This window comes from Equus quagga, chromosome 13 (genome assembly GCF_021613505.1).
Source record: "Equus quagga isolate Etosha38 chromosome 13, UCLA_HA_Equagga_1.0, whole genome shotgun sequence".
Taxonomy (NCBI): Eukaryota; Metazoa; Chordata; class Mammalia; order Perissodactyla; family Equidae; genus Equus; species Equus quagga.
Window position 1 is genome coordinate 41,225,762 of NC_060279.1, and position 14,210 is coordinate 41,239,971.

Genomic DNA, 14,210 nt, shown 5'->3' on the forward strand with positions numbered 1-14,210 from the left:
TGGACTGGTCCTAGAGGGCCCATGGTTACACATTCATCTTAGTCCTCACAATAAACACATGAGGGCACAGTAGGCCGGGCACATCCGAAGAGTCTGTACAAAGGGTTAAGTGAACGCAGGTGTGCCTCCAAAGCTAGAGATGAACATACCTTCAAATGTTATGATTTCTATTTCTATTTGAAAACGCCTGACTTAAGGACTTTTAGCTCTGCCCGGGGCCTAAAGGGTGGGTGAGTGTCTGTCTGGGCAGAGGAAGAAGCCGAGAAAGGAGGATTTTAAGCGTATAAATGCCCTTTGCAATCAGCAAGCTCTCTATATAACCATACAACCCCATCCCAGGGACACGTCCGTGGCATACAAGGAAACACTTTATTCTGACTCTTCCTCGTGTGTGCTGCTTCCCGCCCGAGGGCTACGTACGTCTTCTGCGAAAGAGAGAACTACTTGGGAACAAGAGAGCACTAAATTTGGCTGCGCAACACGGCAGGGAGGACAGCGACACCTCCGCCCTGCAGCGCGCCGACCGCGGGACCATGGGGTCACCCGGGCGGCAGTGGGCCCTCCTCGCCTCCCGCAGGCTGCACTGCCGCCGGCGCCACCGCTCCGGCCACCCTCCTGGCGGGGTAACAGTGGCCAGACGCCGCGCCGGCGAGGGCGAAAGGTCTTCCGGGAGACAAGGCCGAGGCCCCGACAGCCTTCACGCCCTCCCGGCCGCCGCCGTCGGGGCCACGTGGCCTTCGCATCAGGCTCCGCCCTCCGCTCACCTCGGTTATAAGAAGGAGCTGGGAAGTACCTAGGCGAGCCTGTCTTTGCAGCAGCTCAGCCCCGCCGCCGCGCTCTCGGCCGTCGCCCGTGCGCCCACCGAGCCATGCTGAGGAGCTGCGCCCCGCGCCTGCGCACGCTCGGGGCCCTGCGCGGCCTCACGGGAGGCGCGCGCCCGGCGGTGGGAGACGCGGGACCCGCCCTGGTGAGTTGCAGGCGCGAGGGGGCGGGAGAGCGGGGCTTTCAGTCTGGAGCAAGTTTACCCTAACGGCTACATTTGTTTATCCATCACCTCAACCAGCTGATCCCCCAAGGCTTCAGTGCTAACGGAGTCACAGGCTCTATCCGTCTAGAAATTCCGAGCATCAGAGACTGGACAGAAAGGTGAAGTTTTTGAAGCAGCGTGCAGGATGCTTGACTCTGGTCAGCAGGGCAAGGAGGAGGCTGCGGTTTAAGCAAGATCACGCAGAAAACCGGTGGTAGAGTTGGAGACTGAACCTAGGCAGTCTGACTCATAACCGTTACATTATCACCTCAGGAGAAGAGCACTCTCTCTTCCAAGGGTTTAATCCTAATTGTCTCTGCTTGTCAGATGATCCTACACTCTCTGAGCCAGTTTCCTCACTTCTAAAGGTGGTTACAAGGTTTAAATGCGATAATGCAAGTGAAGGGTTTAAAGCAGTGGGCGCTAGTTTTAAATAAATAGTACCTGTTACATCCCTGTTTTGCTTCATTGATGTAATCAATTAATGTTCATTTAGCCCCAACAATACGCCAGGCATTGGTCGTTGATGATATAAAGATGAGTAAGAAACAACCCTTTCTCTCAAGGGGCTCACAATCTAGTTTGTGAGAAAGGGGTGAAATTGTAAAATTAAAAAATATACGTACTATGTGGTATAATGAAGTACCAAGGGAACATACCCGAGGGAATAGCTCTGTACTGAGCAAGAACTGAAAACCACTGTAGCTTTCTTTTAAAGAATGATGAGTACAGATTGATTATTAATCCTGTACCAACTTGAACTTTGGAAAAGAAAAGGCCCTGTGCTAACCTCACAACAACAAAGATAAATTCACTTCTTTAATTATATGTTGGTGCCCTGTAACCTGCGTTGAGAATATTTGGTAGTAGTATTTACAGGCTTTCTAAGTCATGCTTCTTTTTGTTCAGTAACTTAATCTTAAAAGGAGACACAGAAAGAAAAGTCATAACTTTACATAATAATTCGGCCTTGAAAAATATATAACAGCAGATCAAGCCAGACCTTTCCACTACTCTGGGCAACGAAAGGTAATGATTATCCCTAACATTTATCCCTCATATGCCCCGTGAATTTACAAGTACCTTTACTTCAAGTATCTCTTAGTTCTCACCTCCTGTAACTGAGACTTTCATTATTTTTATTTCTCACAACATGATAGAGTTCATCTGGGTCCTAAAGTCACCATGCTCCAAACTAAAATTATTAGATCCACTCCTACTCTCTTCCTCCTAACACACACAAGCACTGAAACAACCTCCTTTCTTTTCTTTCTATCCACCCCAATCTGCAAAGCCACAACTCTGGAATCATCCAAGACTGCTTTCTCTTCCCCCACCATTCACTCTCCACATCCCTTGGTCCTAATATCCTAAATATCTCTTAAATCTTTTGTTTTCATTCCTCTTTATCTGGTTCTGCTTCTAACCATATCTCACCTGGACCTTTGCAACAGTCTTTTAACTGGTTTCGCTACCACTGCTTCTCACCTTGCAATTCATCCTTTACCTCAGAGGGAGCTTTCTAAAACTCAAGTTCATGTTACTACTTTGCTTAAAACTCCTTAAGGCCAAAATAGAAAAAAAGTATTTTAGCTTTCAAGTACCTCCTTCATGATTCTTTAAAACTCCCTTTCTTTAATTAGCTTCATCCTAAGTAATAACATTTGTGAAATCACAGTGCGATGTGCTACTTATGTCCTTTTTATAATATGCATTTAAAAATACATATATCATTGTCCTTGTGCCATCTAAAATCGTCTTTCCGGGACCAGCCTGGTGGCGCAGCGGTAAAGTTTGCACATCCTACTTTGGTGGCCCGGGGGTCACCAGTTTGGATCCCGGGTGCGGACATGGCACCGCTTGGCAAGCCATGCTGTGGTAGGTGCCCCACGTATAAAGTAAAGGAGGATGGGCACGGATGTTAGCTCGGGGCCAGTCTTCCTGAGCAAAAAGAGGAGGATTGACAGCAGATGTTAGCTCAGGGCTAATCTGCCTCAAAAATATAAATAAATTAATAAAATAAAATAAAATCATCTTTCCTGTTGGCCTTTGGAAACGTTGACCCAGATCATAAACTCTAAGCCTGCGTTAAGGCCAGAGAGCCTCTGTGATGTGATCCCTCTTCTACTTTGCTATCCATATCTTACTGCTGTTCTCTTTGCACCTTACATCCATGAAGACTGAAATCCTAGCAGTTCCCCAGTGTGTCATATGGTTGTTTCATCTCTCTATGCATTTGCTTGGAGCAGCCCTCCCATTTTCTCCTTAGTGAGCTTTAGAAATCACTCCATCAGTCTTCATCTTTTTTTTGTTTGTTTTTGGTGAGGAAGATTGACCCTAAACTAATATCTGTTACCAATCCTCTTTTTGCTTGAAGAAGATTGTCCCTGAGCTAACATCTGTGCCAGTCTTTCTCTGTTTTGTATGTGGGATGCCTCCACAACATGGCTTGGTGAGCAGTGTGGAGGTCAGCACCCAGGAGCTGAACCCATGAACCCGGGGCCACCGAAGTGGAGTGTGTGAACTTAACCCATACACCACTGGGCTGTACCAGTCCTCATCTTTTTGAAGTTTTCCCTGAAAGTCACTCCTTCTGTGTCTGTATCTCCTTCTGTTGTAGCATTTTTCACATTCAAAGCTTCAAGCACTTGAGGGCAGGGCCTAAGTCTTCTCTCTTTGTCTTACTTGCTCCTGGCACAGAACCAGGGCACATAGCACGGCTCAAAAACATTTGTTGCATCTGGCTAAATCCCACACATTCAAAGTTGAAACAGTCAAGGAAGACATTCTAGTTCCTAAAAGTCTTCTCTTACCTCTATTGCACTGTCCATAAAAGGATGCTGGAACTGATCAGTCCTAGAGTTGCCTATTTAAGATGAGACCTGTGAACGACATGAGCCCAAATTCACAACTCCAAAGCCTGCACATCCTATGTCACCTCTCAATTGACATGTATTGGTTAATACACATTAATTTGTGACCAATTGTGTCTGTTAGGTTGCTTCCAGAATTCGTATACTTTAAACTTCATGATTAGGACTGGAGTCTAAGGAAATAATCCAAAATACAGAAAAGGCTATATTCATAATGTTCCAGTGATCGTTTTTATTTAAAGCAGCAAAATATTGGAAACAATTTAAATGTCCAACTTAAATGATTAAGTAAATTATAAAACGTTAATTTAAAGGACTATTTTTCTGCTGTTGAAAATGGTGATAATTGATATTAAGGACATGAGAAAGTGAACGCTAAATAATTTTAAGTGGTGAAGCAGGAAGAAAAATTGTATTTCTTACTGAGATTACAAGTGTATGAAGGAAAATTACATTTTAAAAAACTTGGAGGAAATACATCAGAATGTTACCATTGGTTGTGTTAAGATAGAGAGAGATTGAGTGGGGTTTTTTTGTTTTGTTTTTGTTTTTCTTTTCTTTCTTCCCCAAATTTTCTGAGCTGGGTTCTGAAGGGATGAGCCAATCCAAAACCACAGGAAAAAGACAAGGTAAATACTGGCCTGGGGAGTGGCGTAGTCTCTGCCCTGCTCGTGTTTCCCTTCCTGAAGCCTAGACTCCTTTTGGTCAGCCAGGAAGATTTCAGCTCTGTAGAGTTCTTGAGACAGGCTCCTTTTATTCTTACCATTGAGCCGGGAGCAGAGCCGGCCCAGGTGTCAGCACAAGGCTGATTAGCTGGTTCTTGCATCACAGTAAGTGCAGCCTCCCCGCTTTGGCTTTGGGGTGCAGCCAAATATTGTAGATGCGTTGAATGGGAATGAATTGATAAGGGTGCCTGGAAGTAGAATGCCCCAGAACTGATGGCTTCTTTGATCTTAAGGTTCCAAGATTTCTGCAGAAGTCAAAAGAACCAATTTTTCTTTCTGGTACCTGTGGGCTTCCACTTTGTCCTGCTCCTTAGTAGGTCACACTTTGTCCCCCAAGTCCTCCAGAGCCCCTTGACTTTTCCACTGGCTGCGTGGGCACTGGAGTGGTAGCAGTGCTCAGTGCTGCAGAGAAGTAGCGTGAACGGAAGGCGTGGTTACTGTGACACCAAGCACTCATCCCCCAACCTCCTCCTCTTCCTTCTTTATATTCTCTTTCTTGGCAGTTGGCTCTGTTCCCCACGCTGTTGCACAAGTCAGAAACCTGAGAGTGGCACCTATATTTTCTCTCTTCCCTCACTCTCTGTAGCCAAATACTCAGGAAGTTTTGCCTGTGCTCATAATTTTTCACCTGGGTTACCCCAGTTGCCTCCAAACAGGGCTCTCTGATTCCGATCTCGGCCACTCCCACCATCTTTCATGTTATAGCCAGACCTGAACGAGTCCCTCCCCTGTTTAAAATCCCTCTGAGAGGGGCTAGCCCCATGGCCGAGTGGTTGGGTTCGCGCACTCCGCTGCAGGCAGCCCAGTGTTTTGTCTGTTCGAGTCCTGGGCGCAGACATGGCACTGCTCATCTAAGCCACGCTGGGGTGGCATCCCACGTGCCGTGACTGGAGGGACCCGCAGCGAAGAGTGTACAGCTATGTACTGGGGGGCTTTGGGGAGAAAAAGGAAAAAAAATAAAATCTTAAAAAAAAATCCCTCTGAGAGCATTGCAGATGCAATTCAAACCAGTTAGCTTAGTGTGGAAGCTTCCCACAGTCAGGCTATTGCCTACATCTCTTCCGCCTTCTGCTCCTCCCCTTGCACTGAAACAATGCCAAGCTGCTTTTAGGCCTTAGTTTCATCATCTGTAAATGGAGATAATAATTGATACCTACTTAATATGGTTGTAGTAAGACCCCTCAAAACTGTTTCGTGCCTCCTTGCTTTTGCACACGGTGTTCTTTGGCCTACAATATTCTTTCTAGCTGGCTAATTTCTGCTTATTTAATCAAGATTCAGGTCCAAGCACCCCTCCCTGAGTCCCCAGTGTGAGATGAACACCTCCCTCCTGTGCTCTGGCTTCCTGTACACACCCCACTGGGAGCACTTTTTCCATGGAGGAAAATCTCGAAGGAGTCCTTGGAAAGGTCCCTCATCTCTCTTTAGCTCCAGTGCCCAGCTCACCTGTGCTTGATTAAGGTTTGAAAGAAAGAGGAGGGTCTGCAGACCCGGGCGTACTGCTGGCTCTGCCAGTAGCTAGTTGAATGACACTGGGAGGAGATTAATGATTTGTTCAGTCTCCCATTTCTCCCAAGGAGGTCGGACCAGGGAATCTTTGAAATTTGCTTTCACTCCGAAATGACAAGCTTCTGGGAAGAGGAAGAGCGGCAAGATAGTCTTCTAAAATAGGAGAATGTGTTATGAAATAGGATGCACCTCCCTTACTCTTCTTCTCCTCTCTGTCTTTTAGAGGTTGTTTTCTTCTGAGAAATTCATTGATAAGGACCGTTCTCTCCCCAATCCCAGCTGGAGCAAGGAAATAAGACTCCTGTTTGACCAGTTCATGAAGAAATGTGAAGATGGCTCCTGGAAGCGTGTGCCTTCGTATAGATATATATCTCCTCAAGGTGCTTGAGACTTCAAAAACTTTTTTCGTGGTAGGAGCAGCCATTCTCCCATAAAGAATATTTAAATATCAAACGTAAAACTAAGAACTGATTGAAGCGCTGGTTACCACTTGAAAAAGAAAGGAGTATGGTGCACAGGTTTGCTATATTCTCCAGTTTTATAGGCCAGAAATCTTAATAAATTTTGCAGATTGTGGGTGAGTATAAAGCCTATTGCCAGGAATAAGACTGCCCCCACACTGGCCTCCTCATCACCATTAGCAGGAGTGAAGAAAGGGCCCCAGGAAGCCTCCACCCTCCCACAGACTCAGAACCTCCCTGTCTTGAGGCTGCCGTCACTGATCTCATTGTATCGTTTATCCCAGTATATGGCTCTGTCACCCGAGGAACTCAGGATGCTCAGGCCACCCTCTCATCTCCCAGACTTTCAACTCCCAAGGCAGACCCACCTCACCTCTCAACACACACAGACGCTGCACTTCCTTCCTGTGCATGTGTGTGTTTTAATTAATACTTTTTTTTAGCAGTTTCAGGTTTATAGAAAAATGAGTAGAAACTGCACAGTTCCCTTATATCCCCTAACCACACCCTCCAGCTTCCTCTGTTAGCAACAAATTGCATTAGTGTAGTACATTTGCTATCATTGATGAGCCAGTGTTGATACATTATTATTAAAGTCCATGGTTTACATTAGAATTAACTCTTTGTGTTATGCTTTCTCTGAGTTTTGACAAATGTATAATGACATGTATCTTTCATTACAACATCATACTGAATGGTTTCACTGTCCTGAAAATCCTGTGTTCCACCTGTTCATCCCTCCCTCTTTCCCCCAATCCCTTGACAACCACTGATCTTTTTATTGTCTCCATAGTTTTGCCTTTTCCAGAATACGTACAGTATGTAGCCTTTTCAGATTGTTTTCTTTCACTCAATCCTATGCATTTATTGAGGTGCATTTATTTTTTCCACAGCACTTACCTCCATCTGACATACTTTCTGTTTTCTTTGTTTGATGGTTTGTCTCTCATCACTAGAATGTCTGCTCCATGCTGAGAGAGATTTTTCTATGTTTTATTCCCCACTGTATCTCCAGTGCTTAGGACAGCACCTGATATATAGTGTTAAAAAAACAGAATTCAACTGAGTAAATTTTAAAGATCTAGTTAGTTGGCTTTATTCAACAATTCGTGAATCAGGCAGCATCCCATCTAGCAAGCAGAAAGGAGCTCTGAAGAACTGCACGAAATGAAGGACTTATAGTCAGAAGGAGGCAGGACAAGGAAGGTACCGGTAAAGAGTGGATTGTTTCAGGCAAGGCCACCTTCCTTTCGGGGCTTCTGGGGACAGCAGGGGTCTGTCAGGCAGATTACATCACTAGTGCTGACCCGGTAACTCCAGATTGACTGGTTTGAGATTCCACTCCTGGGAGATGTTGAGACTGTCATTGAGTTAGGTGCTAAATCTTGGTTTGATGTTGTGGACTTAGCACAAGTGACTCCATTTGGGGCCTGTTGTCTCTTTTTTAACAATAGTCAGTGCGTTTTATATTTCTGTGGGAAGAAGGAAGGGAGGAAACACCCCAGGGGACCTGCTTAAGATGTTCTGATGCGGGGTCGGTGAGCCGAGGAGTCGAAAGAAAGATTTCTTAGACTCTTAAGATCTGGCAGTGGTGCTCTTTTATTTAGAGAATAGAATAGCATGGGGACAGGACCCATGGGCAGTCAGAGCTTCTGCTGCCACGTGGGGACAGGGCCCACGGGCAGGAGGAGCTGCTGCTGCCACCACTGGCATGGGGACAGAACCCATGGGCAGGCAGAGCTGCTGCGGGCATGTTGCTGCTGCTGTTGCTGCTGCTGCTTCTGCTGCTGCAAAGTTGGGTGGAGAGTAAGGCTAAATTTAAGGCATAGGTATGTGAGTTATCTCTTTACAAGACAAAGAATGTGTAAAAAAGTTAAAATGGTATCAGTGCCCACAGGGTCCGGCCATTTGGCGGTCCCACAACTTTTAGATAAGAATCAAACCGGATTGAGTAAGTGGCAGAAGTCACCGATTGAATATTATCCTCAGCTAAAGACAAAGGAGGATTTAGGGGGGAGGAGGGTCAGTTACATGAGGTTGCCAGACAGTAAATAACTTAAGTTCTTGCCTCTGGCATTGATTAAGAGTTTCTAGAGATAAGGCCATCCCCCTTCTTCCTGGCACAGAGAGGGAGGCATCTTCACAGATAGAGGTTTTCCTTAGAAATGTAAATCTTTCCCAACAAAGGGACAAGCAAATTCCACTCCTTGGAGCCTGCTTCTCATCTGTAGTTTTAAAAGTAACCAGCCTAAAAACCCTCATCATAAACTGTTTTAAAATTAAGCAGCCTAAAAATCCTCATCATGTTCTACTTGTTTTTCTTTACCTAGAATCTCTGCCCTCCTGGAGCGGAGACTCTAGTGGTGAGAGACAAACCGTTAAATAAGGAAAACACAAGGTAGGTCAGGTGGTGATAAATGCTGTGGAAAAAAACAAATGCACCTTAATAGAAAAAAAAAGCAGATTCTGGTCCAGGGATTGGGAGGAATACTGAACCACCTTCTTTCCTGCCCATTGCTTTCTTTTTTCTTTTTCATTTTTTTTTTTTTTGAGGAAGATTAGGCCTAAGCTAACATCTCCTGCCAATCCTCCTCTTTTTGATGAGGAAGACTGGCCCTGAGCTAACATCCGTGCCCATCTTCCTCTACTTTATATGTGGGAGGCCTGCCACAGCATGGCTTGCCAAACGGCGCCGTGTCTGCACCTGGGAATCAAACTGGCGAACCGCAGGGCGCCAAAGCAGAACATGAGCACTTAACCACTGTGCCACCTGGGGTGACCCCCCGTAGCTTTCTTTTTTCTGAAAAAAACTAACAGAAGTTTACTAACATGTACACCTCACGGATACATGGGATATACCCAGGGAAAAGTGAGTAACTCCCTGAGGTGGTCCAAATCATTAGTTTAAATACCATCTTCAGCTAAAGACAAAAGAAAGGTGTGGGGGGGGGGGGGGGCCATTGTGGGGAGGTTACCAGGAAAAGCTCCCTAAACAAGGGTAAGGTTTGTTAGGCAGATTTAAGTTGCTGCTTTCTCCATTGATAAGATTCTCTTATGATTCAGAGTCTTCCTTCTCTTCCTGGTACTCCCTTACTAATGGAGATTTCCTTTAGAAATCTAAATTTCCCTTACAAAAGGTTAACTTCTACTCTGTTTTCAGAGCTTCTCCTGTGTCTGCGATTTCTCAAAAATAATCCTTATACCAAAGAGGCATATTTTGGGGTGGCATATTCTGCTCCCCTTCATTCTCTGAAGCTTCCCCAAGAAGCTTCACGGTCCAGAAGCTGAGTTGGTCTCAATCTCTGAGAACCAGTCTCTTAGTCCTGAGAATACGTGAGTTCAGGTAAACAGTTGTGTCTCATTTCAGGAAGCAGTATTGAGGTAGGCTCTAAATGGGGCTATCAATCAGGTATTTAATAAGAGGTATTTCTATGGAAACAAAAGAAAAAGCAAAAGCTAACAGAGCAAACTACAAACTCAGTTTTTGAGTCTGGAGGACAGTGGGTCAAGAAGATTTCTAGAAGTTGGACTCATCAGATGGAGTGAGGGCAGTCTTGGCAATCTGACACATTTCCCTGGTTAGCGGTTTGAATGTCTGTGGTGATGTCATCGGGGGTTCCAGTGAACTTTCGCAGTAGCCCAGACCACAGCAGGCACAGAGGTTGTCCATACATGAGCTGCTGTGCTGATCTCTCTGAAATTTTTTTTTCTTTTTTGAGGAAGATTAGCCCTGAGCTAACTGCTGCTGTAGGGGAGGAAGACATTTCCTCTTCCCAAATGGGGGTTCGTCTGGCTGGAGAACGAGTTAAATTCACATGAGACAGAATAGCAGGAGAAAATTAAACAAAGCTTGATGAGGAACCATGGCCCGGGGCCTTTCTTCCCAAAGGAAGAAAGGGCACCGAAGAAGTGGGGTGCACATAGTGGTTATATACCCCCAAACAGGGTGTTTCACATGTGATGGAAATGTCCCTTTTACAATAGTCACGAGGCCGCTCTGTCAGCACAGAACTCAATGGAAACGACAGATAGGTCGGCTGTCCCAGTGAACACCGCGGGGTGGCAGGTGTGTTGCCTCCGGCCGGGGGGGGGGGGGGGCACAGATGAGCGCCGCAATCAGTTCCCAGACTAAAGAAAGATGCTTAATCTTTAAAGAAATGCCAACGTTGGGAGGGGGAGGGAAGTCAGTTACAGGAGGTTACCAGACTAGCACAATAAAATGCATATTTTAAGTCCTTGCCTTTGGTATTGATTAGAGTTTTTAGAGAGAAGGTCATCTCCTTTCTTCTTCCTGGTACAGAGAGGGAGGCACCTCTACAGATAGAGATTTACCTTATAAATGTAAATGTGTCCTAACAAAGGGCAAGTTCCATTCCTCAGAGCTTCTTTCCCTGTCCCAGTTTATCAAAAGCAATCAGCCTCAAATCCTGATGCCAAAGAGACATATCTTGGGGTGGCCAATTCCAGGTCCCCACACTGCCAATCCTCCCTTTTCACTGAGGAAGACGGGTCCTGAGCTAACATCCATGCCCATCTTCCTCTACTTTATATGTGGGACACCTACCACAGCATGGCATGCCAAGTGGTGGTATGTCCGCACCAGGATCCGAACCGGCAAATCCCGGGCCTCCGAAGCAGAACGTGCGCACTTAACCGCTGCGCCACCTGGCTGGCCCCTCTCTGAAGTTTATATCAAGTTGTCCAGCTTCAGTTTGCAGGGCTTCTGGAAAAGGACAGTTTTTGTTCTTAGTGATTCCAGATCGAAGGGTAGGAGAAAATTGGAAAGGTTAGTTTGGAGAGTCACAGCCAGATATTTGAGGAAACTTGAAGAATTTAGAATCCAGGCCAGTTTGCAGTTAGATGACAAAACCTCAAAGACAGTGTACAGCACTGGAACCTGATGTCCACAAGGTGTGCTACTCAAACATAATTTTTCGGTCTACAGTCACCCAATTTCTATCAAAGATAATCACAGTAACACTAATTTGTTTGCAAAATAAGTCTAGTCTCATTAAAGGTGGCCTGATTGTTTACATAAATGCAGCAAGATTGGTGATTGACCACATAGGTTTTTTGAGTTTACTTTGCTTGAATTTTTTGTAAGCAATCTCAGATTGGACTTTTAAAAATGTTTAAAGGCTAGGAAGCCAAGCCAGGGACTCACCATTTTTGCTTGCACTGCCTGTGGACTTGAGTGAATTCCTCTCATCTGAGAGTCCCCCAAATATCCTGAGGTTCCTGGGTCTGCCAGGAAGTTGCCTTCCTTAGCTGTAAAGCTGGGAATCCGATAAGCAAGGCATCAGGCAGTGTTTTAAAAGGGGCCTTTATTGGCTCCGTAAAGTCAACCCTCGTTCCTTAAAGCTGTCTGGTCATATCTGAGTCTATACACGTCATTCTCAAGTATGATATTCCAGTCAAAGCTTGGGTAATATAACCAATGTTTCCAATTATGCCCTGTTATAAGGAGAACAGATTCTGCAAATAACTGTACTACCATGAAAATAAGAATACTCAAGTGTTTCCAAATTCTGGAGGAATCAGGTTGAGAGAAAGATAAATGTTTCCATTCTGTTTTAAAAAGTGCACTTCACTAAACTGGTATAAGATACAGATAGCTTAAGAGAGAAAAGAAACAGATTTCCTTAAATCTGGGAAAATAAAACATTAAACAGTCATCAATGTTTCAAACAAAAAGCCATTAAAAATTATAATCATCATCGTTAGTTCACTCAGTCCCATGTAGTTAATTCTTGTTCTGCTTGATCTCTTTTATGAATCCAGTTTTCTGTTAGAGTTATGGAAATTCTTACCCAATTTAGTGGCGATCTTAAAGTTATCAGAAATCTGTACTTGTCAGAGTTCTTTCTATGAGTCTCTTTGAAGACAAAACGCTTTTACAAAAGCATCAGAGTAAAACAATAACTATCTGTAAATGACAAAAAGATTTAAAAATGGCCATGGTTAAACATCTGATGATAGTTCATTTTAATGTAATTGACAAGGAAATTTGGCTCTTTCTGTGGCATATATTTTAAGATAATAACTAGAATTTTGACTGATAAAATTATACCAGGACATATCAGATTTCTAGAAATTTTGTACAATTTCTGGAACATTTACATTAATAACATATACTCATTCAAATATAACCTAAGAAGATTAAACATCACTTCTTATTTGACAATGCTTTCCATGTAATTTAACATATCAGATAAGCCTAAATCATTCAACATCTTTGCTTTATAAAGAGAGAAAACAAAGATTTTGAGATGTTCCAAAGGCACACTGGAAAATCCCGAAGTTAGTTTGAGGTCAAGAAGACTACATGTAGGCTTTGATTTTGGGTGGTTTATCAAAAATATCAAAAGGTTTTAAACACTTGATTAAATAGGATCCCTGGTCACTGTGAAACGATAGTTACCAGTTTAACCAAAGTGAGGATTAAAAGATTTCAAAGACAAATAAAGTTACATAGTTATAAAAAAATTTTTTAAATAATTTTTAAAAAAACCTTAGTTCTTTTAATAGAGAAGACAGTTTTTTTAAGTAATCAAAGACCTGATAAAGACAACATGAGGCACAGGAAATTATTCTGGTAAGACACAAAATCCTTGCTTTCTAGGCAGATTACTTAAAAGGAAAAGAAAAACCTTTCATAATCTTATCAAGAGCAGACCAGTAGTCCAAAAAAAACTGTCCTTTTAACAGATGAAAGAATATTAAATTTTAATTTTGCCCTGGCATTCTAGTCATATTAAAGCTTACTTTTAAAACCTTTATAATAAATTCATTCTATTTTAACTAGCTTGACCACGTGAGATAAGATTCTCTCTCCCTCTCTTCCTTCCCCCAGCTTTGTGCACTTCGTTTGTCCTTTATTCTCCTCTTTCTCATTCTGAAACAACCATTCTCCAAATCACTCTTTTTTTCCCTTGACAAAAACACATCTCCATACTGTTATCAAACCTGAAGTGAGTTCGCTCACCCATCTCCCAGCAAGCCAATCTCTGACATGAGTGTATTAGAAGAAAGTAGGAATTTTATTGCAAAGCGCTGAGCAAGGAGAAGGGGCAACTATCGCTGTAATCCCAAACTCCTCGAAAAGCTACAAGCAGAGTTTTTTATTTGGGGTTTTAGGTAAGGGAGGGGAAGCATGTGGCCAAAGTTTACAGTTGGTTATTGTAGCTTCTCGGTGTTCGTTGTAGCTTCTCAATGCTGCTGTGAGATGCTTAGTCAGGCAGGGGCTGTCAGCAAGCTACTCTGTTACCAGCGGTCCTCCTGCTGTGCTGTGTGGCAAGCTCAGAAACTGATTATTTTGTTTCCCACATTAACCTTGTGGATACAAGTCATGGTTTCACCCTAATTGAGGGAAATTTTAACTCACTCATCCTCAATTTCAATACTTCATATGTTTTCTTATCAAAAATACATCCTACTTTGCTTGCATACAGATTTGTTTCCCTTATTTCTAGTAATTTTAATTATATATATTAATTAGAATTATTAACCCTTAGAAACCTTAATTTCTTTTTTTTTTTTAAAAGATTGGCACCTGGGCTAACAACTTTTGTCAATCTTTTATTTTATTTTTTTTCTGCTTTATCTCCCCAAACCC

At 43.6% G+C, this 14,210-nt stretch overlaps 1 protein-coding gene across 1 annotated transcript in view; it reads left to right on the forward strand.

Moving 5' to 3' along the window:
* Positions 1 to 784: 784 nt before the first annotated feature.
* The window catches only part of THEM4 (thioesterase superfamily member 4), a 31,922-nt gene continuing 18,496 nt past the window's right edge, over positions 785 to 14,210 (forward strand). The window contains exons 1-2 of the mRNA XM_046683113.1: positions 785 to 967; positions 6,358 to 6,514. Of these exons, the coding sequence (XP_046539069.1) occupies positions 869 to 967; positions 6,358 to 6,514 (256 nt within the window). The 5' untranslated portion in view covers positions 785 to 868. The remainder of the gene's footprint in view (positions 968 to 6,357; positions 6,515 to 14,210) is intronic.